The sequence below is a fragment of the Ranitomeya variabilis genome, chromosome 3 (assembly GCF_051348905.1).
Source record: "Ranitomeya variabilis isolate aRanVar5 chromosome 3, aRanVar5.hap1, whole genome shotgun sequence".
Lineage (NCBI taxonomy): Eukaryota > Metazoa > Chordata > Amphibia > Anura > Dendrobatidae > Ranitomeya > Ranitomeya variabilis.
The window spans coordinates 508,085,456-508,111,809 of NC_135234.1; the positions used below are offsets into that span (position 1 = coordinate 508,085,456).

Below are 26,354 nucleotides of genomic sequence, written 5' to 3' on the forward strand. Positions count from 1 at the left end.
GGAAAGGTTCGGCATTAAAAATATACTCATCCCCATCATCCTCCTCGTCCTCCACCTCCTCTTCGCCCGCTACCTCGTCCTGTACACTGCCCTGACCAGACAATGGCTGACTGTCATCAAGGCTTTCCTCTTCCTCTGGTGCAGACGCCTGCTCCTTTATGTGCGTCAAACTTTGCATCAGCAGACGCATTAGGGGGATGCTCATGCTTATTACGGCGTTGTCTGCACTAACCAGCCATGTGCATTCCTCAAAACACTGAAGGACTTGACACATGTCTTGTATCTTAGACCACTGCACACCTGACAACTCCATGTCTGCCATCCTACTGCCTGCCCGTGTATCCTCCCACAAATAAATAACAGCACGCCTCTGTTCGCACAGTCTCTGAAGCATGTGCAGTGTTGAGTTCCACCTTGTTGCAACGTCTATGATGAGGCGATGCTGGGGAAGGTTCAAAGACCGCTGATAGGTCTGCATACGGCTGGCGTGTACAGGCGAACGTCGGATATGTGAGCAAAGTGCACGCACTTTGAGGAGCAGGTCGGAGAACCCAGGATAAGTTTTCAATAAGCACTGCACCACCAGGTTTAAGGTGTGAGCCAGGCAAGGAATGTGTTTCAGTTGGGAAAGGGAGATGGCAGCCATGAAATTCCTTCCGTTATCACTCACTACCTTGCCTGCCTCAAGATCTACTGTGCCCAGCCACGACTGCGTTTCTTGTTGCAAGAACTCGGACAGAACTTCCGCGGTGTGTCTGTTGTCGCCCAAACACTTCATAGCCAATACAGCCTGCTGACGCTTGGCAGTAGCTGGCCCATAATGGGACAACTGGTGTGCAACAGTGTCATCTGCCGATGGAGTGGTTGGCAGACTGCGTTCTGTGGAAGAGCTGTAGCTTCTGCAGGAGGACGAGGAGGAGGAGGAGGAGGGGGTGCGAACGCCTACAGCCAACTGTTTCCTAGACCGTGGGCTAGGCACAACTGTCCCTAAATTGATGTCGCCTGTGGACCCTGCATCCACCACATTCACCCAGTGTGCCGTGATGGACACATAACGTCCCTGGCCATGCCTACTGGTCCATGCATCTGTAGTCAGGTGCACCTTTGTACTCACAGATTGCCTGAGTGCATGGACGATGCGCTGTTTAACATGCTGGTGCAGGGCTGGGATGGCTTTTCTGGAAAAAAAGTGTCGACTGGGTAGCTCGTATCGTGGTTCAGCGTACTCCATCAGGGCTTTGAAAGCTTCGCTTTCAACTAACCGGTAGGGCATCATCTCTAACGAGATTAGTCTAGCTATGTGGGCGTTAAAACCCTGTGTACGCGGATGCGAGGATAAGTACTTCCTTTTTCTAACCAGAGTCTCATGTAGGGTGAGCTGGACTGGAGAGCTGGAGATCGTGGAACTTTCGGGTGTGCCGGTGTACATGGCAGACTGAGAGACGGTTGGAGACGGTATTGTTTCCGCCGGTGCCCTAGATGCAATATTTCCTCCTACAAAACTGGTGGTTCCCTGACCCTGACTGCTTTTGGCTGGCAAAGAAACCTGCACAGATACTGCCGGTGGTGCGGAAAATGGTGGCCTTACAGTGACGGAAGGGATGTTGCGTTGCTGACTAGCTTCATTGGCCGAGGGTGCTACAACCTTAAGGGACGTTTGGTAGTTAGTCCAGGCTTGAAAATGCATGGTGGTTAAGTGTCTATGCATGCAACTAGTATTTAGACTTTTCAGATTCTGACCTCTGCTTAAGCTAGTTGAACATTTTTGACAGATGACTTTGCGCTGATCAGTTGGATGTTGTTTAAAAAAATGCCAGACTGCACTCTTCCTAGACTCGGATCCCTTTTCAGGGATTGCAGACTGAGCTTTAACCGGATGGCCACGCTGTCCTCCAACAGGTTTTGGCTTTGACACGCGTTTTGGGCCAGATACGGGCCCGGCAGATGGAACCTGTTGCGATGTTGATGCCTGCTGCGGCCCCTCCTCCACCTCCGCTTCTGAACTACTGCCGCCTGCACCCTGTTCCCCCAATGGCTGCCAATCGGGGTCAATAACTGGGTCATCTATTACCTCCTCTTCGAGCTCGTGTGCAACTTCGTCTGTGTCACTGTGTCGGTCGGTGGTATAGCGTTCGTGGCGGGGCAACATAGTCTCATCAGGGTCTGATTGTGGATCTGTACCCTGAGAGGGCAATGTGGTGGTCTGAGTCAAAGGAGCAGCATAGTACTCTGGCTGTGGCTGTGCATCAGTGCACTCCATGTCAGAATATACTTGTAATGGGCATGGCCTGTTAAATGTTTCACTTTCTAAGCCAGGGACGGTATGTGTAAAGAGCTCCATGGAGTGACCCGTTGTGTCGCCTGCTGCATCCTTCTCTCTTGTTGTAGTTTTTGCTGAGGAGGACAAGGAAGCGACTTGTCCCTGACCGTGAACATCCACAAGCGACGCGCTGCTTTTACATTTACCAGTTTCGGAAGAGGAGGCAAAAGAGCTAGAGGCTGAGTCTGCAATGTAAGCCAAAACTTGCTGTTGCTGCTCCGCCTTTAAAAGCGGTTTTCCTACTCCCAGAAAAGAGAGCGTTCGAGGCCTTGTGTAGCCTGACGACGAAACTGGCTCCACAGCTCCAGACTTAGGTGGAATATTTTTATCCCCACGACCACCTGATGCTCCACTACCACTACCATCATTACCAGCTGACAATGAACGCCCACGACGACCTCTTGCACCAGACTTCCTCATTGTTTTAAAATCTTAACCAAAGTAACTTTATTTGTTGCTGTCAAACAACTTACACGGTGAGCTATAACTTCAGTATGATTTCAATATCCCTTAACAGGTTGGTGAGACCACAAGGAAAATCAGGCACAATGTTACACACTCTGTTTTCTGTGGCACAAAATCACAGAGATGACACACACGCAGGACTGTCACTCAAGCACTAATGTCAATATTAATCTCCCACCTAATTTATTTATTTTTTTTTTTCAGGGAGACTTTAGAAACCAAATAATATTAAAAAAACCAAAAAAATAAATAGCCTTTCTATGGCCCACTGAATGAGAGAGGTGGCACACCCAGGAGTCAAGACTGGCACACAAGCTGAAAGGGCAATATTACTCTCCCACTGTTTTTTAAGTTTTTTTTATTTTATTTTCAGGGAGACTTTAGAAACCAAATAATATTAAAAAAACCAAAAAAATAAATAGGCTTTCTATGGCCCACTGAATGAGAGAGAGGTGGCACACCCAGGAGTCAAGACTGGCACACAAGCTGAAAGGGCAATATTACTCTCCCACTGTTTTTTTTTTTTTTTTTTTTTTCAGGGAGACTTTAGAAACCAAATAATAAGAAAAAAAATAAATAAATAAATAGGCTTTCTATAGCCCACTGAATGAGAGATAGCACACACAGCAGTGGCACACAAGCCCTGACTGAGGCCAATATTTTTCTCCCACTGATTGATGTAGTGTTTTTGTGTTGAGGTAGATTTTAGAACACAAATCAAGGAAAAAAAAAAAATGCTTTCTATGGCCCACTGAATGAGAGAGGTGGCACACCCAGGAGTCAAGACTGGCACACAAGCTGAAAGGGCAATATTACTCTCCCACTGTTTTTTTAAGTTTTTTTTTTATTATTTTCAGGGAGACTTTAGAAACCAAATAATATTAAAAAAACCAAAAAAATAAATAGGCTTTCTATGGCCCACTGAATGAGAGAGAGGTGGCACACCCAGGAGTCAAGACTGGCACACAAGCTGAAAGGGCAATATTACTCTCCCACTGTGTTTTTGTTTTTTTTTTTTTTTCAGGGAGACTTTAGAAACCAAATAATAAGAAAAAAAATAAATAAATAAATAGGCTTTCTATAGCCCACTGAATGAGAGATAGCACACACAGCAGTGGCACACAAGCCCTGACTGAGGCCAATATTTTTCTCCCACTGATTGATGTAGTGTTTTTGTGTTGAGGTAGATTTTAGAACACAAATCAAGGAAAAAAAAAAATGCTTTCTATGGCCCACTGAATGAGAGAGGTGGCACACCCAGGAGTCAAGACTGGCACACAAGCTGAAAGGGCAATATTACTCTCCCACTGTTTTTTTATGTATTTTTTGTTTTTTAAGGGAGACTTTAGAATCCCAATAATATTTAAAAAAAAAAATAAATAGGCTTTCTATGGCCCACTGAATGAGAGAGGTGGCACACCCAGGAGTCAAGACTGGCACACAAGCTGAAAGGGCAATATTACTCTCCCACTGTTTTTTTATGTATTTTTTGTTTTTTAAGGGAGACTTTAGAAACCCAATAATATTTAAAAAAAAAAATAAATAGGCTTACTATGGCCCACTGAATGAGAGAGGTGGCACACCCAAGAGTCAAGACTGGCACACAAGCTGAAAGGGCAATATTACTCTCCCACTGTTTTTTTAAGTTTTTTTTTTATTATTTTCAGGGAGACTTTAGAAACCAAATAATATTAAAAAAACCAAAAAAATAAATAGGCTTTCTATGGCCCACTGAATGAGAGAGAGGTGGCACACCCAGGAGTCAAGACTGGCACACAAGCTGAAAGGGCAATATTACTCTCCCACTGTTTTTTTATGTATTTTTTGTTTTTTAAGGGAGACTTTAGAAACCCAATAATATTTTAAAAAAAAAATAAATAGGCTTACTATGGCCCACTGAATGAGAGAGGTGGCACACCCAAGAGTCAAGACTGGCACACAAGCTGAAAGGGCAATATTACTCTCCCACTGTTTTTTTAAGTTTTTTTTTTATTATTTTCAGGGAGACTTTAGAAACCAAATAATATTAAAAAAACCAAAAAAATAAATAGGCTTTCTATGGCCCACTGAATGAGAGAGAGGTGGCACACCCAGGAGTCAAGACTGGCACACAAGCTGAAAGGGCAATATTACTCTCCCACTGTTTTTTTTTTTTTTTTTTTTTTCAGGGAGACTTTAGAAACCAAATAATAAGAAAAAAAATAAATAAATAAATAGGCTTTCTATAGCCCACTGAATGAGAGATAGCACACACAGCAGTGGCACACAAGCCCTGACTGAGGCCAATATTTTTCTACCACTGATTGATGTAGTGTTTTTGTGTTGAGGTAGATTTTAGAACACAAATCAAGGAAAAAAAAAATGCTTTCTATGGCCCACTGAATGAGAGAGGTGGCACACCCAGGAGTCAAGACTGGCACACAAGCTGAAAGGGCAATATTACTCTCCCACTGTTTTTTTATGTATTTTTTGTTTTTTAAGGGAGACTTTAGAAACCCAATAATATTTAAAAAAAAAAATAAATAGGCTTTCTATGGCCCACTGAATGAGAGAGGTGGCACACCCAGGAGTCAAGACTGGCACACAAGCTGAAAGGGCAATATTACTCTCCCACTGTTTTTTTAAGTTTTTTTTTATTATTTTCAGGGAGACTTTAGAAACCAAATAATATTAAAAAAACCAAAAAAATAAATAGGCTTTCTATGGCCCACTGAATGAGAGAGAGGTGGCACACCCAGGAGTCAAGACTGGCACACAAGCTGAAAGGGCAATATTACTCTCCCACTGTTTTTTTTTTTTTTTTTTTTTTTCAGGGAGACTTTAGAAACCAAATAATAAGAAAAAAAATAAATAAATAAATAGGCTTTCTATAGCCCACTGAATGAGAGATAGCACACACAGCAGTGGCACACAAGCCCTGACTGAGGCCAATATTTTTCTACCACTGATTGATGTAGTGTTTTTGTGTTGAGGTAGAATTTAGAACACAAATCACGGAAAAAATAAATAGGCTTTCTATGGCCCACTCAGTGAGAGATGGCACACACAGGGATGGCACTGTAGCAGAAATGCCAATCTTAATCTCCCACAAAAAAAAAAAAAAAACAGGGACTGTCCTACAATTACTATCTCCCTGCAGTAATCTAAGCCAGGTATGGCAGGCAGCAATAGGAGTGGACTGATGCACAAATTAAATAAAAAGTGTGGACAAACAAAAAAGATAGCTGTGCAGAAAGGAACAAGAGGATATGTGCTTTGAAAAAAGCAGTTGGTTTGCACAGTGGCGTACACACAGCAATACAGCTATCACGGAGCCTTCTAGGGCAGCCCAATGAGCTACAACGCTGAGGAAAAAAAAAAAAAATAGCTTCCACTGTTCCTGCACACCGAAGGTGGTGTTGGACAGTGGAAATCGCTACAGCACAAGCGGTTTGGTGGTTAGTGGACCCTGCCTAACGCTCTCCCTGCTTCTGACGAAGCGGCAGCAACCTCTCCCTAAGCTCAGATCAGCAGCAGTAAGATGGCGGTCGGCGGGAACGCCCCTTTATAGCCACTGTGACGCCGCAGACAGCAAGCCAATCACTGCAATGCCCTTCTCTAAGATGGTGGGGACCAGGATCTATGTCATCACGCTGCCCACACTCTGCGTTCACCTTCATTGGCTGAGAAATGGCGCTTTTCGCGTCATTGAAACGCGACTTTGGCGCGAAAGTCGCGTACCGCATGGCCGACAAGCACAGGGGTCGGATCGGGTTTCATGAGACGCCGACTTAGCCAAAAGTCGGCGACTTTTGAAAATGATCGACCCGTTTCGCTCAACCCTAGCAGCCACAGCAGGCACAGATGCCACACTAAAGATATCTCAGAGTGCAGTCCAGTTACGTGACAATAATGTATCACACTAAAAAATACAATACCACCTAGTCTGTACAGTCTGCGATTGGGTTGCAAAAGTCCTTTGATTTCCATGATTTGTTCATCTTGATGAAAGTTAGGCGGTCTACACTTTAGGGGACAGCCGGCTGCACTTATCTGTCATGTGATGGAGAAAATGCTGTACCACCAGGTTGAGTATGTTAGTCATGCAAGGCACATGTGTGGGCTTGCCTCGCTATAGGATCGCAACCAAATTCGCACTGTTATCAGACACAGCCTTACCTGGATGCAGGTTTAGTGGAGACAGCCATTGATCAAACTCAGTTTAGAGAACTGTCCACAACTCTTCAGCTGTATGACTGCGATCTCCAAGGCAAATCAATTTTAATACTGCCTGATTGCGGTGAGCCCTGGTTGCGCAGTACTTAGGTGGTGGGGATTTGCTTTGCACTGTTGGAATGCATGTCTCATTAAGGCAGAGGTTGAGGGCACAGGTGGAGGCCCTAGAGAAGATAGAGGAGGAGGCAGAAGCAGTGCAGGGAGTGTTATTTGTAGAGGTTTGTCCTGCAAGCCTTGGGGATTCCAAGACTTGTGGAGCAGCACCTGCTCCCAGAGCCTCCAGAGTCACCCAGTGCCCAGTCAGCAAGATGTAACACCCTTTGTCATGCTTACTCATCCAAGTGGCTGTGGCGAAATGCACCCTGGCAGATAGAGATTTAGTAAAGGAATGGGTGATGTTGTCTGCAACATACTGGTGTAGCGAAGGCACTTTCTTAGAAAAGTTATAGCGACTGGGCAATTGGTACTGGGGGACTGTGGCGGCTATCAGCTTTTGGAAACCATCTGTATATACCAGGCGGAAAGGCAGCATTTCCATGGCCAAATGATTGGAGATGGTGGAGTTCATCCTCTTAGCTTTGTCATGTGTAATGGGAAACAATCTTTTTCCTTACCACAACTGTGGTACCATGGGCTGGCTGCAGTGCTGAGAGAGGGTAGAGTACAGTGATCCGGACAAACTGCTCATGAGCGAGGTGCAGGCAGAGATGTTATGGTGGATTGAGAAAGTTGTGGTGTGCTCGTTCTCTGAGATTGGTAAAAAACAGCAGGCATGTCCGCTCATCACTAGTGTTGAGCATTCCGATACTGCAAGTATCGGGTATCGGCCGATACTTGCTGTATCGGAATTTCCGATACCGAGATCCGATACTTTTGTGGTATCGGGTATCGGGTATCGCAACAACATTAATGTAATAATGTGTAAAAAAGAGAATTAAAATAAAAAATATTGCTATACTCACCTGTCCGACGCAGCCGGGACCTCAGCGAGGGAACCGGCAGCGTTGTTTGTTTAAATTTCGCGCTTTTACTTGGTTACGTGAAGTCCCGGCTTGTGATTGGTCAGGGCGGCCATGTTGCCGGGACGCGGACCAATCACAGCAAGCCGTGACAAAATTACGTCACGGCTTGCTGTGATTGGTCTGCGTCCCGGCAACATGGCCGCCATTAACCAATCACAAGCCGTGACGTCACGGGAGGCTGGACATGCGCGTATTTTGAAAAGCGCGCGTGTCCAGCCTCCAGTGACGTCCCGGCAACATGGCCGCCATTAACCAATCACAAGCCGGGATGTCACGGGAGGCTGGACATGCGCGTATTTTGAAAAGCGCGCGTGTCCAGCCTCCCGTGACGTCACGGCTTGTGATTGGTTAATGGCGGCCATGTTGCCGGGACGCGGACCAATCACAGCAAGCCGTGACGTAATTTCGTCACGGCTTGCTGTGATTGGTCCGCGTCCCGGCAACATGGCGCCGTGACCAATCATAAGCCGGGACGTCACTGGAGGCTGGACACGCGCGCTTTTCAAAATACGCGCATGTCCAGCCTCCCGTGACGTCACGGCTTGTGATTGGTTAATGGCGGCCATGTTGCCGGGACGCGGACCAATCACAGCAAGCCGTGACGTAATTTCGTCACGGCTTGCTGTGATTGGTCCGCGTCCCGGCAACATGGCCGCCCTGACCAATCACAAGCCGGGACCTCACGTAACCAAGTAAAAGCGCGAATTTTAAACAAACAACGCTGCCGGTTCCCTCGCTGAGGTCCCGGCTGCGTCGGACAGGTGAGTATAGCAATATTTTTTATTTTAATTCTTTCTTTTACACATTAATATGGATCCCAGGGCCTGAAGGAGAGTTTCCTCTCCTTCAGACCCTGGGAACCATCAGGAATACCGTCCGATACTTGAGTCCCATTGACTTGTATTGGTATCGGGTATCGGTATCGGATTGGATCCGATACTTTGCCGGTATCGGCCGATACTTTCCGATACCGATACTTTCAAGTATCGGACGGTATCGCTCAACACTACTCATCACTAATTATTATCACAACCGCTGGGCACTGAATCCCCGGACCTCCTAAAACTAGGCTAATACCTCCAGCTTTGATGATACTCTCTGACATTTGCTCAAAATGTCACATTACACATCATGGCAACATGATGTCGTGATCTTATGCCATTTTGCACAGAACTGCCCAAGCCTTATCATAGCCACAGATTCAGTGCTTGTGGCGTTGATAAAATGTGAAGAAGACCATATGGGTGAAGGCGATGAACAGAGGGGATGTACAGGTGAGTGATAAATTGAGTATTGGTATTTTTGTTTCATTTTTTACACTTCACATTTATTATGCTTTGGGGTCTGCAAAGACACCAAAGCATAATAAGTGAGGTTAAATTACCAAAAAATAACTTATCTGCTAACTGTATTTTCTGGTAAAATCTGCACAAACAAGCAATTTGAATTTTGCGTGATCTGCTCATCTCTGATATCTACCTTAGATGAGATATTAATAGTGATGAGCGAGTATACTCGTTGCTCGGGCTTTCCCGAGCACACACGGGTGATCATGTCACAGATCTATACATCTGTGACATGATCTCCCGGTACCTACCAACACGCAACCTCCGATCCTCTCAAGACCTCCTTCTCTACTCCCCTCTCATCTCTTCTTCCCACAACCGCATCCAAGACTTCTCCCGTGCTTCCCCCATACTCTGGAACTCTCTACCCCAGCACATCAGACTCTCGCCTACCATAGAAACTTTCAAAAAGAACCTGAAGACTCACCTCTTCCGACAAGCCTACAGCTTGCAGTGATCCTGAACCTACTGAACCGCCGCACAACCAGCTCTGCCCTCTCCTAGTGTATCATCACCCATCCCCTGCAGATTGTGAGCCCTCGCGGGCAGGGTCCTCCCTCCTTATGTACCCGTGTGCCTTGTTTTTTTTGCTCATGTCTAATGTATTTGTCTATATTTGCCCCGTATTTCACATGTACAGCGCCATGGAATAAATGGCGCTATAAAAATGAATAATAATAATAATAATCTCCGAGTATTTGTTATTGCTCGGAGATATAGTTTTGATCGCCTCAGCAGCATGGTTTACGAAAGCTTGACAGGCTGAATACATGTGGGAATTCCCTAACAAACAGGCATTCCTCACATGTATTCAGCGTAAAGTGTCAAGCAATAACAAATACTCGGAGATCACCCGAGCGCGCTCGGGAAAACCCGAGCAATGAGTATACTCGCTCATCACTAGATATTAACCTTAGACCAGTAGCGTAGCTACCGTGGGGCAGAGGGTGCGGGCGCCCTGGGCCCGGTGCTCTGAGGGGGCCCACCCGGAGCTATGCTACTGTAACTGTATCGGCACATGCAGCGCACCGATACAGTTACATTCTGCGGCAGAGCAGGGAGTATCGATCCCCCTGCTCTGCCACACGACCACTATGGGGCACCTGAGAAGGCGGGGGGCCCGGTGCCAGCAGTGGGCCTCCCGCCATCATCAGAAGATCAGCTGAACCGGCATTTAGCCGATACAGCAGATCGCATTGATGGGAGAAGGAGCGCAGCAGCAGTTACAGGGTCTGACTATGGGGCTGCCTTATTACAGGGTCTAATTATAGGGGTGCTGCCTCATTACAGGGTCTAACTATGGGGGCTGGCTTATTACAGGGTCTGATTATAGGGGTGCTGCCTCATTACAGGGTCTGACTATGGGGGCTGCCTTATTACAGGGTCTGACTATGAGGGCTGCCTTATTACAGGATCTGACTATGGGGGCTGCCTTATTACAGGGTCTGACTATCGGGGCTGCCTTATTACAGGGTTGATTATAGGGGTGCTGCTTCATTACAGGGTCTGACTATGGGGGCTGCCTTATTACAGGGTCTGACTATGGGGGCTGCCTTATTACAGGGTTTGACTATGGGGGCTGCCTTATTACAGGGTCTGATTATAGGGGTGCTGCCTCATTACAGGGTCTGACTATGGGGCTGCCTTATTACAGGGTCTGATTATAGGGGTGCTGCCTCATTACAGGGTCTGACTATGGGGGCTGCCTTATTACAGGATCTGACTATGGGGGCTGCCTTATTACAGGGTCTGACTATGGGGGCTGCCTTATTACAGGGTCTGATTATAGGGGTGCTGCTTCATTACAGGGTCTGACTATGGGGGCTGCCTTATTACAGGGTCTGACTATGGGGGCTGCCTTATTACAGGGTCTGACTATAGGTGCTGCCTTATTACAGGGTCTGACTATGGAAGTACTGCCTTATTACAGGGTCTGCCTATAGGGGTGTGCCTTATTACAGGGTCTGACTATGGGGGTGCTGCCTTATTATAGGGTCTGCCTATGGGGGTGCTGCCTTATACTACAGAGTCTGCCTATAGGTGCTGCCTTATTATAGGGTCTGCCTATATGAGGTTGCTGCCTTATTACAGTGTCTGCCTATGGTTGCTGCCTTATGCTCTAGAGTCTGCCTATGGGGAGTGCATTATACTATATTGTGGACTATTTGGTGCATTATGCTACTGTACATGGAGGCTATCTAGGGGGCCATCATTCAGTATGGAGATTACAGTGTGGGGGTCATTATACACTCACCGGCCACTTTATTAGGTACACCATGCTAGTAACGGGTTGGACCCCCTTTTGCCTTCAGAACTGCCTCAATTCTTCGTGGCATAGATTCAACAAAGTGCTGGAAGCATTCCTCAGAGATTTTGGTCCATATTGACATGATGGCATCACACAGTTGCCGCAGATTTGTCGGCTGCACATCCCAAAGATGCTCCATACAAGGCAGGATGGATCCATGCTTTCATGTTGTTTACGCCAAATTCTGACCCTACCATCCGAATGTCGCAGCAGAAATCGAGACTTATCAGACCAAGCAACGTTTTTCCAATCTTCTACTGTCCAATTTCGATGAGCTTGTACAAATTGTAGCCTCAGTTTCCTGTTCTTAGCTGAAAGGAGTGGTAACCGGTGTGGTCTTCTGCTGCTGTAGCCCATCTGCCTCAAAGTTCGACGCACTGTGCGTTCAGAGATGCTCTTAGGCCTACCTTGGTTGTAACGGGTGGCGATTTGAGTCACTGTTGCCTTTCTATCAGCTCGAACCAGTCTGCCCATTCTCCTCTGACCTCTGGCATCAACAAGGCATTTCCACCCACAGAACTGCCGCTCACTGGATTTTTTTTCTTTTTCGGACCATTCTCTGTAAACCCTAGAGATGGTTGTGCGTGAAAATCCCAGTAGATCAGCAGTTTCTGAAATACTCAGACCAGCCCTTCTGGCACGAACAACCATGCCACGTTCAAAGGCACTCAAATCACCTTTCTTCCCCATACTGATGCTCGGTTTGAACTGCAGGAGATTGTCTTGACCATGTCTACATGCCTAAATGCACTGAGTTGCCGCCATGTGATTGGCTGATTAGAAATTAAGTGTTAACAAGAAGTTGGACAGGTGTACCTAATAAAGTGGCCAGTGATTGTACAGTGTTGGAGCCATCAAACAGTTTGGGGGCTACTAAGGAGTCAGTACACTGTGTGGGTGGTACTATACAGTGAGGGGGCATTATACTGTGTATAAGAGAGCATCATACTGTATAAAGGGGAGCTGTACAGAGGGAGACTCGGGACTTTATTAAATGTAAAGTGGGCACTTATTGTTATAGGGGAACTCAAGTTACTGTGGCTATCAAAGGGGCACACAGGGCAATATTACTTTCTAGGGGCAAAATATGGGCACTGTTTTCTAGGGCACTTGCACCCAGTATTACGATATTATAGATGGGTGCTTTAGAATTTAGAGGGCACAGAGAACCACACAGAAGGTGCAGTAATAGGGACACATATGGCAGCAGCGGCTCAGTATTGGGGTATCTGTTGTGAATTCTGCTCTTGGGCTCCCTCTGGTGGTTGTTGGTGGTAGTACAGTTGTCTTGGGGTTGTAATCCGGGCAGGTGTTTCTGCTGATTGCAGCTCTATTAGGTATTTAGGTGTGCAGGATCCATGAGTCCATGCCAGTTGTCCATTGTACTTGGAGGGATTGCTTCTCTCTCTGGCTCCTCATGCCCTGCTGCCAATTCAGCTAAGATAAGTGTCTGGTTTTTTGTCTCTGTGCACACATTCAGTGTGCTTTGCAATTCAGTGCAATTCATTGTGTTTTTGTCCAGCTTAGACTTTGTTTGGATTTTTCAGTCATGCTGGATTCTCAGGAGATGCAGATATACTTTCTATGTCTTTAGTTAGATGTAGAATATTTGTATTATCTGCTGTGGATATTTTTAGGATTTTAATACTGACCGCTTAGAATTCTGTCCTATCCTTTTCTATTTAGCTAGAAGTGCCTCTTTTGCTAAATCCTGTTTTTCTGCCTGCGTGTTTTTTCCTCTTATACTCACAGTCAATATTTGTGGGGGGCTGCCTATCCTTTGGGGTTCTGCTCTGAGGCAAGATAGAATTCCCATTTCCATCTATGGGGGTATTTAGTCCTCCGGCTGTGTCGAGGTGTCTAGGACGTGTTAGGTACATCCCACGGCTACTTCTAGTTGCGGTGTTAGTTTAGGGTTTGCGGTCAGTACAGGTACCACCTACTCCTGAGAAAGTCTCTCATGCGGCTCCAAGGTCAACGGATCATAACAGGTATCAGGTGCAGTAATAGGGACACATACGACAGCAGCGGCTCAGTATTGGGGTATCAGGTGCAGTAATAGGGACACATCCGGCAGCAGTGGCTCAGTATTGGGGTATCAGGGGCAATAATAGGGACACATATGGCAGCAGCGGCTCAGTATTGGGGTATCAAGGGCAGTAATAGGGACACATACGGCAGCAGCGGCTCAGCATTGGAGTATCAGGTGCAGTAATAGGGACACATACGGCAGAAGCGGCTCAGTATTGGGGCATCAGCAGGATGAGGAGTTTGTGCAGGTTGGGAATAGATGGTGATGGGGCGGGAATAGATGGTGATGGGGCTGGAATATGAGAAGTGAAATGTGTCTTTGTTGCATTCTCTGCAGACGAGTTGTAGCTTTAAGAAGTTGTCATGTCAGTCTGTGCCAGATGGAAAAGACGGGAAAAATGAACAATTCCATCAGAAAGGACGTCAGCGGTAAGTCATTATCTGTAACTGTGCAGTGATCTCTTATATGTTCTGTAGGACTGGTATTTACCACTGACAATATGGCGGTAATATCCATATTGGTCATTATATAGAGATTATCTTCAATAACAGTGCTGTCATCTGCTGAGGTCCTCCTCCACTATTAGGGTGCGTCACCCAGTTGTAATCAAGGTTACCTGATTAGGGGCCCACTCAGAAGTTTTGCCCCCCCTGAACCAAAACCCTAGCTACGCCTCTGCCTTAGACTATGTTCCCATAATGAGCTTTGGGTGAGTTTTTGATATTTCAGAATGTCTGCACCATTTTCTTCATCTGTTATATAAATTGGGTTACTAGCATTTTCTAACATGCATTTTTTGTGTACTGTTTCCTTATATGTGTTTTTATATTGTTTTTGATGCTGCAGTTTTTCTCTCTTGTCGGTATGGCATGTTTTAAATTCAGCTGCTTTATTTTTAATGCCTGGTATATGGATTTGACAAATGTAATTGATTTAGGGCAGCAAGGTGGCTCAGTGGATAGCACTGCAGCTTTGCAGCACTGGAGTCCTTGGTTCAAATCCCACCAAGGACAACATCTGCAAGGCGTTTGTGTTTGCGTGGGTTTCCTCCCACATTCCAAATACATACTGTTACGGCTAGCGGAACGCACCGAACAAATAGAGATGATTTTATTGATATTGGTGCGTTCGCAGCCCGGGGTCCACCGTGCAGGGGTACCTGCTGCTAGCAACGGCGGCACGATATGGCGGTATGGACTAACTCAGTTACTTCACCGAGTAGTCGTGAAAGAAAAGCACTGTGCCCTGTTAGGCTTCACAGAGGCACAGGGTAACTGCCCACACAGAGAGCAGTCAGTGGTCACGCATGCACACAAAACTCCTCGCCGGAGGTGCCAGCAATCTAGGGGCTTATTTCAGCCGGGTCCCTGAACACATACACTCGTGACCACACTAGCACAAAGCACTTAACAAAGAACAATACTAGCGCATGGCCGTGCGGTCATGCGAACCTTAAAAAGCTGCAGCACATACAGGACCTTCCTAGAAGGACCAATGAGAAGCTACACCAGAGCGTGAGCACCTACAGGACCTTCCTGAAGGAGCCAATGACCTTAGCTGCAGTATCAGATCATGTGACCCTCGATCTCCACTGAGAGATCTTACTCTGGGCATGCTCAGAACGAGCAAAGCAGGACTTAGACCCAGAAGCGTCTGCTCGCCGCTGCCCAGCACCGACTTCAATGGCAGAAGCAGGAAAGACAGCAGTAACTCTTAGCACAGAGTCAGACTCAGTGAGAAGCTGGGACCGACGTCTCCGCTGAGCATGCTCCACTGCGGCAGGAGAAGAATGGGAGACCGCAGCAGAGATGGACCGAGATTCCCCCTGTGAAGAGGAGGGAACTCGACCCCTAACATTACCCCCCCTCCTTTGGCCTCGCTACGTTCGAAGGCAGCAATGAGCTGCAGAGCCCGAATGTGCTCAGCAGGCTCTCAGGACCGTAACCCTTCCAGTCCACCAAATAAAAATTTTTGGCACGAACCACCTTGTATCCCAAAATAGCGTTCACCTTGTAATCGTCCGTAGACGAACCTGATGTCCCGGCAGATGACTCAGAAAACCATGACATGTATACGGGCTTAAGGAGGGACACATGAAAGGTGTCGGTGATACCTAGGCATGGAGGAAGAGCTAGATGGTAGACCACAGGATTAACCTGTTCGAGGACCTTGAAGGGACCCAAGTAGCGAGGAGCAAACTTAGTGGACTCAACACGCAGCCTGATGTTACGGGCGGAGAGCCACACTAAATCGCCGGGAGCAAAGGTCGGAGCAGGGCGCTGATGTGCATCGGTGGAAGACCTCATTCTCTCCTTGGAGGCCTGAATGGCATCCTGAGTGCGGTCCCAAATGTCCCATGCCTCCACAGCCCAGTCTGCCACCCTGGAGTCGGCGGAAGACACGGGCATAGGCACAGGTACCCGCGGATGCTGACCACAATTAAGGAGTAATGGCGTCTGTCTAGTGGAGTCGGCTACAGCGTTGTTCAGTGCAAACTCTGCCCACGATAGCAAGGATGCCCAGTCATCCTGCCTGGCTGAGACAAAATGTCGCAGATATGTGACCAAGGTCTGGTTGGCCTTCTCTACCAACCCATTCGTCTCGGGATGATAAGCAGAAGAGAGATTTAACTCAATACTGAGAAGATGACAAAGCTCTCTCCGGGAACCGAGACGCAAACTGGGGACCCTGGTCACTGACAATTTTGTCTGGCATACCGTGTAGGCGGAAGATGTGTTTAATAAACAACGCTGCCAAGGCCCGTGCAGAAGGTAGCCGTGGAAGCGGCACCAAGTGCACCATTTTAGAAAAATGATCGGTGATAACCCAAATGACGGTACAGCCACGAGACTTAGGCAAACCCACCACAAAGTCCATCCCGACCATCTCCCAGGGCCTATCTGCCACCAGCAGAGGATATAATAACCCAGCTGGCCATTGTCGAGGAGACTTATTTTTGGCGCAGGAGACACATGCCCGAACATAGTCTGCGACATCACGAGCCATATGCGGCCACCAGTATGTCCTCGCCAGTAACTCAGATGTCCTTTTGGAACCAAAATGTCCACCCACCCTGGACGAGTGTGCCCAAGAGAGTACCTCCAGACGCAAACCGGATGGTACAAAAGTCTTGCCCGGAGGCACAGACTCTAGCGAAACCGGGGCCACAGTTCTCAGGCTCTCGGTGGGGACAATAAGTCGAGGCTCCTCTTCCTCCTCCACAGATGACACAACGGAGCAAGAGAGAGCGTCGGCAAGAATGTTCTTCTCCCCAGAAAGGAAATGGAGGGTGAAATGAAACCGGGAGAAGAACAAGGACCATCTGGCCTGGCAAGAATTTAACCGCTGGGCTGTCTGCAGGTACACCAAATTTTTGTGATCTGTGTAGACTTGGAAGGGAAAACGAGCTCCCTCCAAGAGATGTCTCCACTCCGAGAACGCCAACTTCATGGCTAGCAACTCCCTGTCCCCGATGGAATAATTCCTCTCTGCTGGTGAGAACGTCTTAGAAAAGAAGAAGCAAGGATGCTTCCGACCTTGAGCATCCTTTTGGAAGAGGACTGCTCCAGCACCAACAGATGAGGCATCCACCTCCATGATAAATGGCCTATCTACATCGGGGCGATGTAGGATGGGAGCGCTAGCGAACTGAGACTTTATGGAGTTAAAGGCCTTGGAGACCTCCACAGACCACAATTTGGGATTTGCTCCCTTCTTGGTGAGGGCAACCAAGGGAGCTACCAAAGTCGAGAAGTGTGGAATAAACTGACTATAATTTATGAACCCCATAAAGCGCTGCACCGCTTTAAGAGAATGGGGTTCCTGCCAGTCCATCACAGCCTGTAGTTTGGCAGGATCCATGGCCAATCCCTGGGCGGAGATGATATAGCCCAGGAAAGGTAAGGACTCCTGCTCAAACACACACTTCTCCAACTTGGCATAGAGGAAGATTGCCCGTAGGAGGTCGAAGACTTTGCAAACATCTCTCCGGTGGGAGTCAATATCTGGAGAGTAGATGAGAATATCATCCAGATAGACTACGACCGAGGTGGTGAGCATATCCTGGAAGATGTCGTTCACAAAGTCTTGGAAAACGGCTGGGGCATTACAGAGCCCGAAGGGCATCACCAGATATTCATAGTGCCCATCCCTGGTGTTAAAAGCCGTCTTCCATTCGTCCCCCTCGCGGATGCGTATCAGGTTGTAAGCACCCCGCAGATCTAGTTTAGTAAACACTCTTGCTCCCCGAAGCCTATCGAAGAGCTCAGATATCAAGGGCAAAGGGTACTTATTCTTAATGGTGAAGGCGTTAAGACCCCTGTAGTCTATGCATGGATGCAGTTCCCCATTCTTCTTCTGCACGAAGAAGAACTCAGCCCCAGCAGGTGACACTGACTTCCTGATGAACCCTCTTGCCAGATTCTCTTTAATGTACTGAGACATTGCCTCCATCTCCGGGAGAGATAATGGATAAACTCAACCCTGAGGAGGCTCAGCACCAGGCAAGAGATCAATAGGACAGTCATAGGGGCGATGGGGCGGAAGGGTCTCTGCCGCCTTTTTGGAGAACACGTCCGCATAAGACCAATACTGCTTGGGGAGAGAGGATAGATCTGCGAGTACCTCTGTAGTAGCAACCTGAATGCACTCCCTCTGACACCTACCCCCACAAGATTCACCCCATCCCAAAATTCTGCCTGAGGCCACTCGATATGAGGAGAGTGGTACCGTAACCAAGGTATCCCCAACAGGACCTCATCAATTCCCTCAGGAATGACGAGAAGAGATATAATCTCCTCATGGGATGGCGACATGGACAGAGTAAAAGGGATGGTCTGGTGTGTTATCTGTGAGGGCAGTGTCGACCCATTCACCACTCGTACTGTCACTGGTTGAGCAAGCATAACCAGGGGTATTGCGTGACGTTGGGCGAAGGCAGAAGACATAAAATTGCCCTCCACCCCAGAATCCACGCAGAGCTCTACCGAGTGGGAGGATGAGCCACTAATAATTGTCCCCTTAAAGGACAATTTGGAGGCAAACGTCGCCGTGTCTAGTGTACCTCCACCTACTACCACTAGACGCTGACGTTTCCTCGACCGCTGAGAACATCTGGTGGCAAGATGTCCTGACTGCTGGCAAACATGACAAACCTGGAGTGCACGAGCAGTCCGGGACTTAGAACCCGCTCGTGACACTTCCATGGCCTCATGTGACTCAGGTACCATGACCGGAGATTTGAGAGTTTTGGCGAAGGTGGGAGCCAGCGGAAACCTCTGCCTACACTGGGCTCGCTCTAACCTCCGCTCGTTAAAACGGAGGTCAATTTGAGTAGAGACCAATATTAACTCCTCCAGTGTGGCAGGAATCTCCCTAGTGGCCAGATCATCCTTAACGTGATCAGCCAGGCCCCTCCAAAATATGGGGATAAGGGCTTTATCCGACCACTCCAGCTCAGAAGCCAGAGTCCGAAATCGGATGGCAAAATGGCTGACCATGGACTCACCCTGAGTTAATGCCAGCAGTTGGAGCGCCGTGTCATGGGTGACTTGAGGTCCTAAAAAGACCTGTTTCAGAGTGCTCAGGAACCGCGGAGCACTCTGCACCACATGATCACTAAGCTCCACACAGAATAAATCCCACCTTAGCCCGCTCAGTAGGGAAACGTGCAGCCAGGAGCTCGAGATGAATAGAGCACTGACTCATGAAACCCTTACAAGATTTGCTGTCTCCAGAAAAATTTTCTGGCAGCGGGAGGTGAGATAATGTCGGAACAGGGGTGGCAGTGGACAAGGTAGCTGCAGCCACGCTAGCATCCTGTACAGCAACTGCGGTAACATCCACAGCTGGGGTTGAGCTCTCGAGAGCCGCCAACCTACCCTCCAGCTGCTGGATATACCACAAAGTTTGCTGAATGTCCGCCATTTACTAGCCAGACCCTGGCGCTAGTATTATGTTACGGCTAGCGGAACGCACCGAATAAATAGAGATGTTTTTATTGATATTGGTGTGTTCGCAGTTCGGGGTCCACCTGCTGCTAGCAACGGCGGCACGATATGGCGGTATGGACTAACTCAGTTACTTCACCGAGTAGTCATGAAAGAAAAGCACTGTGCCCTGTTAGGCTTCACAGAGGCACAGGGTAACTGCCCACACAGAGAGCAGTCAGTGGTCACGCATGCACACAAAACTCCTCGCCGGAGGTGCCAGCATTCTAGGGGCTTATTTCAGCCGGGTCCCTGAACACATACGCTCGTGACCACACTGGCGCAAAGCACTTAACAAAGAACAATACTAGTGCATGGCTATGTGGTCATGCGAACCTTAAATAGCTGCAGCATGTACAGGACCTTCCTAGAAGGACCAATGAGAAGCTACACCAGAGCGTGAGCACCTACAGGACCTTCCTGAAGGAGCCACTGACCTTAGCTGCAGTATCAGATCATGTGACCCTCGATCTCCACTGAGAGATCTTACTCTGGGCATGCTCAGAATGAGCAAAGCAGGATTTAGACCCAGAAGCGTCTGCTCGCCGTTGCCCAGCACCGACTTCAATGGCAGAAGCAGGACAGGCAGCAGTAACTCTTAGAACAGAGTCAGACTGAGCGAGACGCTGGGACTGACGTCTCCGCTGAGCATGCTCCACTGCGGCAGGAGAAGAATGGGAGACAGCAGCGGAGATGGACCGAGATTCCCCCTGTGAAGAGGAGGGAACTCAACCCCCTCACACATACTGATAGGAAATTTAGATTGTGAGCCCCAGTGGGGACATCGATGATAATGTGTGCAAACTGTAAAGCGCTTCGTAATATGTTGGCACTATATAACTAAAGAGATTATTATTATTTAGCTATGTATGGATTACACACATTTTTGATACGCTCACCACAGGTCGGTTTATGCTGAGTAAAAAAAAGTGTTTATGACATTTCTTTACCATTCACTTTGCTGAAACTGTAAGTTGCTGTGCTTTTGATGCAATGAAAATATGCAGTGACAAAAACTGACTTAAAAATCACCATGGGTACACAGCATCAGGTGTCAGGATTTAACTAAAACCTATTAGAGCTGTGGGCAGAATAAGAATAGCTAATGTCTCATGGTGGCTTTAACCCCTTAATGACCAAGACAAATTTTACAATTCCGACCAGTGTCATTTTATGAGGTCATAACTCTGGAACGCTTCAACCTATCCCACTGATTCTGAGACTATATTTTCATGACATACTGTTCTTCATGATAGTGGTAAAATTTCTTCAATATGACTTGTGTTTATTTGTGAAACAAAATGAAATTTGGTGAAAATTTTGAAAAATTCACAATTTTTAAACTTTTAATTCTTATGCCCTTAAATCTGAGTTATGTAACACAAAATAGTTAACAACATTTCCCACATGTCTACTTTACATCAGCACAATTTTTGAAACATTTTTTGTATAAATTATTGTGCAATTTCTCTTGAATATGCCGATGCCTTATTTGTGGGAGAAATCTACTGCTTGGGTGGACGGTAGGGCTTAGATCGTAATGTAAAATTTGCTGAAATAATTAATGGACATCATGTTGCATTTGGAGAGCACCTGAGGTGCCTAAACAGTGGAAACCCCCCAAAGTGACCCAATTTTGGAAACCACACCCCTCAAGGATTTTATCCAGGATTATAGTGAGCAATTTTAAACCACAAAAAAGACACAGAATTTGATAAAATTAGGTTATCATATTGAATACATCACCATTAGTGTTTAGCCCAAGTGCTCACTACTCTAGATTGCATTGGGTGCTTGGGTATGCAACGAATATCACGTGTGCTCAAGTGACATGCTTGAGTCCCTGTCCCGCATGTTTTGCAACTGTTACACACTCAAAAACACATGCGGGTATCTGCGATACTCCGTGCATATCCAAGTCCCCGATGCAAACTTGAGTAGTGAGAACTTACATTCAACACTAGCCATCATATTGTAATTTTTTTTATGTTTGAAAACCCTCAATGCTAACCCTAAGCCTATCCTTAACCCCAACCCCTATTTCAACCGTAACCCCAACTCTTACCCAAACTGCAAAGAATGGAAAAAATAAAAAAATGTATTTTATATTTTTTATCTAAGGGGTGACAAAGGGCGATTTGATTTACTATTTTTTTTTTATTTTGGTGACTGTGATATGGGCTATCACAGTGATCAAAAGGAACCAATCGGAAAAATGTCCTATTGTTGCCTGATGCCGTCCAGAAGATCTCGGCGGGTACACTTTGTATGCATCCACCATTTTTTTCCAAGGAAGATGATGTCGAGCTGAGGAAGGGATCAGGAGGGCCTGGGGATGGAGCAGTTACTGGGCGGTCTCGGGGTTAGTCATTTCTCTCTCCTCTGACATGTTTATCATGTCATAAGAGAGAGAAATCATTGAAATAGTGGGCACACATTTTCTTTGTGATCACCATTATTCACTGAATAACAATGATCACATGATCGGGCACTGGAAAATCCAGCCCTGATCATGTTCTCTGGGTCTCAGCTACACCTTGTAGCTGATACCCCAGAGATTTTCCTATCCTGGGGGCTGCTACAGCCTTATTCTCGTTTTAAAATGGCGATGAGCAAATAAGTATCCTTAGCGGTTGCCGTTTTAATGCATATTGGTGGTTGCAAAGGGGTTAATTTTGTGTTTATTCATTACTTATGCACAGATGTTACAATATTTCATCCTAAGGTTATAGTAGGTATTTTGATAATTTGCTATTAAGCTATTCATTCAAGTATTCAATCATATAGTTAGTTTTCTTGAGTTGACTATACAACTTTCCTGAAATTAAATTTATATTATATACCGTAATTAATTTGCATTTGATATTTTGGCTATGACAAATCCCAACCACATCGGGACTTGTTAATGTTGTTGGATGATTACCATAGAGGCCAATTAGCGGTGTAGTATTTTATGCAGAAATAGAAACCTTATTTTATTATGTTTCTATCCTATTAAATAAAGTAATAAACAAGTCCTACTTTTGCAAGACAGGCCAGTGAAATTCTCACTGGGCAGGAAAAGTAAGGTCTGTTATGATGACTTATGACCAACTTATCCAATGTAATAAAAATCTGAACATAATTTTATGATTTCTGAATCATATATGCAATAGTATAAATCCAATTTCTCAAAGTGCTAAACATGATGTATACTATTATATGATACTATGATATTAATACACATTCCTGGAGAAGATTTTTTTTTTGCTTATTTTATATAAATGGATAGTAAGAAAGCTTTGTATTATTTATTATTAAATTAGTAAAATGATATATAATCTCTTTCTAGACTCACCATCAATGCTGAATGCCAGCTACAACTGCACAACTTTCCCATGGATGAACATTCGTGCCCACTCATTTTCTCAAGCTGTAAGTCTCCAATCTGTTAATGTACATTTTCTGAGAGAATGTTCATTTCTTATAACAAGCATGGATTTTGACCTGTTATATTTGAAAAATATCAAGTCTACATCATTGTTTACTAACTGTATATATTACAGCATGTATCATATAGCATCGGCTGGATTAAATATTTTCTCTCTGCTTAAACAAAGCTCTTGATTGTTGCAACTGCTACATTTTTCTATAAAGCCAAACTTATTTAAATTTTTTTAATGATTATCAAATCTAATTTATTTTGGCTACAATTGAGGTTGTATTCTTCCTGATTCTGTGATGTTTTTTTGCATGGGCTGTGTGCACTATTGCATTCCAGCTGTTTTCACTTGAATAAAACTCAGATTCAATGAAGAGACAAGAAAGCAGCTATGATTTTTTTAGAAAATATTGCGCAGTTTAATTTTGTTTTTATTTTCATGTTCATACACCCACTATAATTGTTGATATGATCTAATAAATAAGTTAATATAATTGAAAAGACTTTGGTAAGGAAAACACAAATAAAAATGGTCTAAATTCTCTACTGAATTCTTTGAAAATGTTGTTACATTCTTACTTGTGTATTATACTATATTAGCAAAGAAAATCTTAATGAAGCTTTAAGCAGCATTATATCAGAGAAAATATTGTCATAGAAGGTAAAAATCCATTTTATCATTTAAATAGCCGCATAAGGCATGGACATATTTATCAGCCCAATCGCAACTTATATAAATAGACAACCAAAGCACAGAACGCGATCAAAAAAGGGCAAAAAAGTATATAAAAGTTGAAAAAACTTTATTGAATATACTAAAGGCAGGTAAATAACAGTGGGTCAAACCACAAAACGGTTGTATTTACAAACATGAAAAAACGCGGGACATGGACTAATGGCAATACATGGTCAGTATTAAATATTTAGCTATTGTAACCCTCCTGACAATATATATAATGATACAGCAGTAAAGGCAGCAGGGAAGGCCACAGGAAGCAAAGTAGAGAGTATGGTGTCAAAAATACAAGGAAGAAAAATAATACAGACTCAGTTAATTCAGCGATATTGCATACCTGTGTTACCAACCAAGGACCACTAGGATATTACAAGAGGGGGCCAACCAAGAAGTCCACGTCACCCCACGTGGGGTGACGTGGACTTCTTGGTTGGCCCCCTCTTGTAATATCCTAGTGGTCCTTGGTTGGTAACACAGGTATGCAATATCGCTGAATTAACTGAGTCTGTATTATTTTTCTTCCTTGTATTTTTGACACCATACTCTCTACTTTGCTTCCTGTGGCCTTCCCTGCTGCCTTTACTGCTGTATCATTATATATATTGTCAGGAGGGTTACAATAGCTAAATATTTAATACTGACCATGTATTGCCATTAGTCCATGTCCCGCGTTTTTTCATGTTTGTTAATACAACCGTTTTGTGGTTTGACCCACTGTTATTTACCTGCCTTTAGTATATTCAATAAAGTTTTTTCAACTTTTATATACTTTTTTGCCCTTTTTTGATCGCGTTCTGTGCTTTGGTTGTCTATTTATACTATATTAGATGTACCCAATCTTTTGTCCTTTGTGAGCACCATTTATGGGAGGATTGTCATGTTAAGCTTAAAAAATATTAAAGGGCAAACAATTGCATAGTAAAAATTGTGAAAGTTTTTACATTGGCAAACTAAGGGGGTATATCTTTTGTTCTTTTTACTGAGAACTTGGCAAATGTGAACACGTCGGTGCAAACTAAAAAAAGCATTCTCTTAAAAGTTTTAATCCTCTTAATATATTGCAATCTTCATATTATATATCACTGTGTACTTACAATTGCTCATTTGCCTTTCTACCCAGATAATTCCTCTCTTTTCTATGGTCTACATATAAACAGGAAGTCTCTTTTCCCTGCAAAAATTTTTCAACGCCATACCTAGCTGCTCTCTCCTCCACCTGCCAGGGACTTTTGCAGTGACTCATCAGTTATACAGAGAAAATTGACCTCATGTTTCTACATAGAGCTTAGAAATATTCAGCTAGTCAGTTTTGAATTATGTAATCTCATAGAACTAATGAAAAACAGAAGAATTAACTGGGTAGAAAGGCAAAATAAGCAATTGTAAGTTCACAGGTGCTATATAATATGATGACTGCAGTATATTAAGAGGATAGAAACTTTGTTAGGTGTGCTCTTTAAAAGGGTTGTCTGGTCAAAATTGACAAGTTTGTAGTGTTTCTATGTGATTCTTGTTTTCGGCCAGTCTTGTCGGGTTTTGGCCAGGAGTATGCATATTGCATACTTGCAGTCACGCAGTCACGTGACAACCATTCCCAGTGCTGACAAAGGAGGAACCCTACAGCGAATGTGCTGCGAGGATTCACAAGTCTGCAATCACGTAGAGTGACTACAGATTTGTCATTTTAGACTGAATAACCCCTTTAAATCGAATATGGCAATGATAATAGATCTTCTATTACACAACTCTTGATGCAATGTATAGTTATTATGGATATATCTCTCTGTGTAAAAGTGATATGGTTACCAATGCATAAGTTCATAACTCAGGGTTCCTATCATCAGTGTGCTACAAGACAAATGTGGCTTCTTTGCCACCGGTTGGATACCAGCGTTATAAATGAACAGTTCTGAATTAAAATAAAATGAGAAATACTGAAGAAGAAAGGCTATATCAAGAGTGTGACTCCTTTCAAGTGGATTTAGTAAATAATGTATAGTTTATTATGAGCAGTTTAGTGAAGGAAATGGAAAGTGAAGCTGGCACAGATATCAATAGTGTAATAAGAAATATAATACAAATCTAATTCATTTAACAAACCGTAAAATCAAAACAATAGCTTTAGTGAAACATTACTTTCACTGAGAATTACCTACCTGAGGCAGCAATAAGCTGAGCTTAGTCAACTTGACAACTATTGAAAATTGTTGCTATTGCTTCTTGTTATTTGCTTTATGTGTATGTGTTTTAGCCTCCTAAGAGGACTGAAAAGCATTTTACGTTCAATGACTGTCATTCATTTAAAAGCAATAGAAAGAAGTATATTGCTTAGTTTGCACAAAGCCAAACTAAATATTAGCCTGCAGTTTCCATGTATTGATTATGTCATTGTAATTTGAAAATGTTTTCACAAACAGCATTACGTCAATGATTATAGTATATTTATTCAAATATATGATTTCCTTAGCTCAGAAAAGGCTGTTTTTATGAGGATAGTCTGCT

The 26,354-nt window shown here is 44.9% G+C and overlaps 1 protein-coding gene across 6 annotated transcripts in view; it reads left to right on the forward strand.

Moving 5' to 3' along the window:
* GABRG3 (gamma-aminobutyric acid type A receptor subunit gamma3) overlaps positions 1–26,354 on the forward strand; it is a 1,125,049-nt gene that overhangs the window by 671,190 nt on the left and 427,505 nt on the right. For all 6 annotated transcript variants that reach the window (XM_077296878.1, XM_077296883.1, XM_077296881.1 and 3 more), the window contains one exon: positions 23,027–23,109. In XM_077296878.1, coding sequence (XP_077152993.1) covers positions 23,027–23,109 — 83 coding nt within the window. The remainder of the gene's footprint in view (positions 1–23,026; positions 23,110–26,354) is intronic.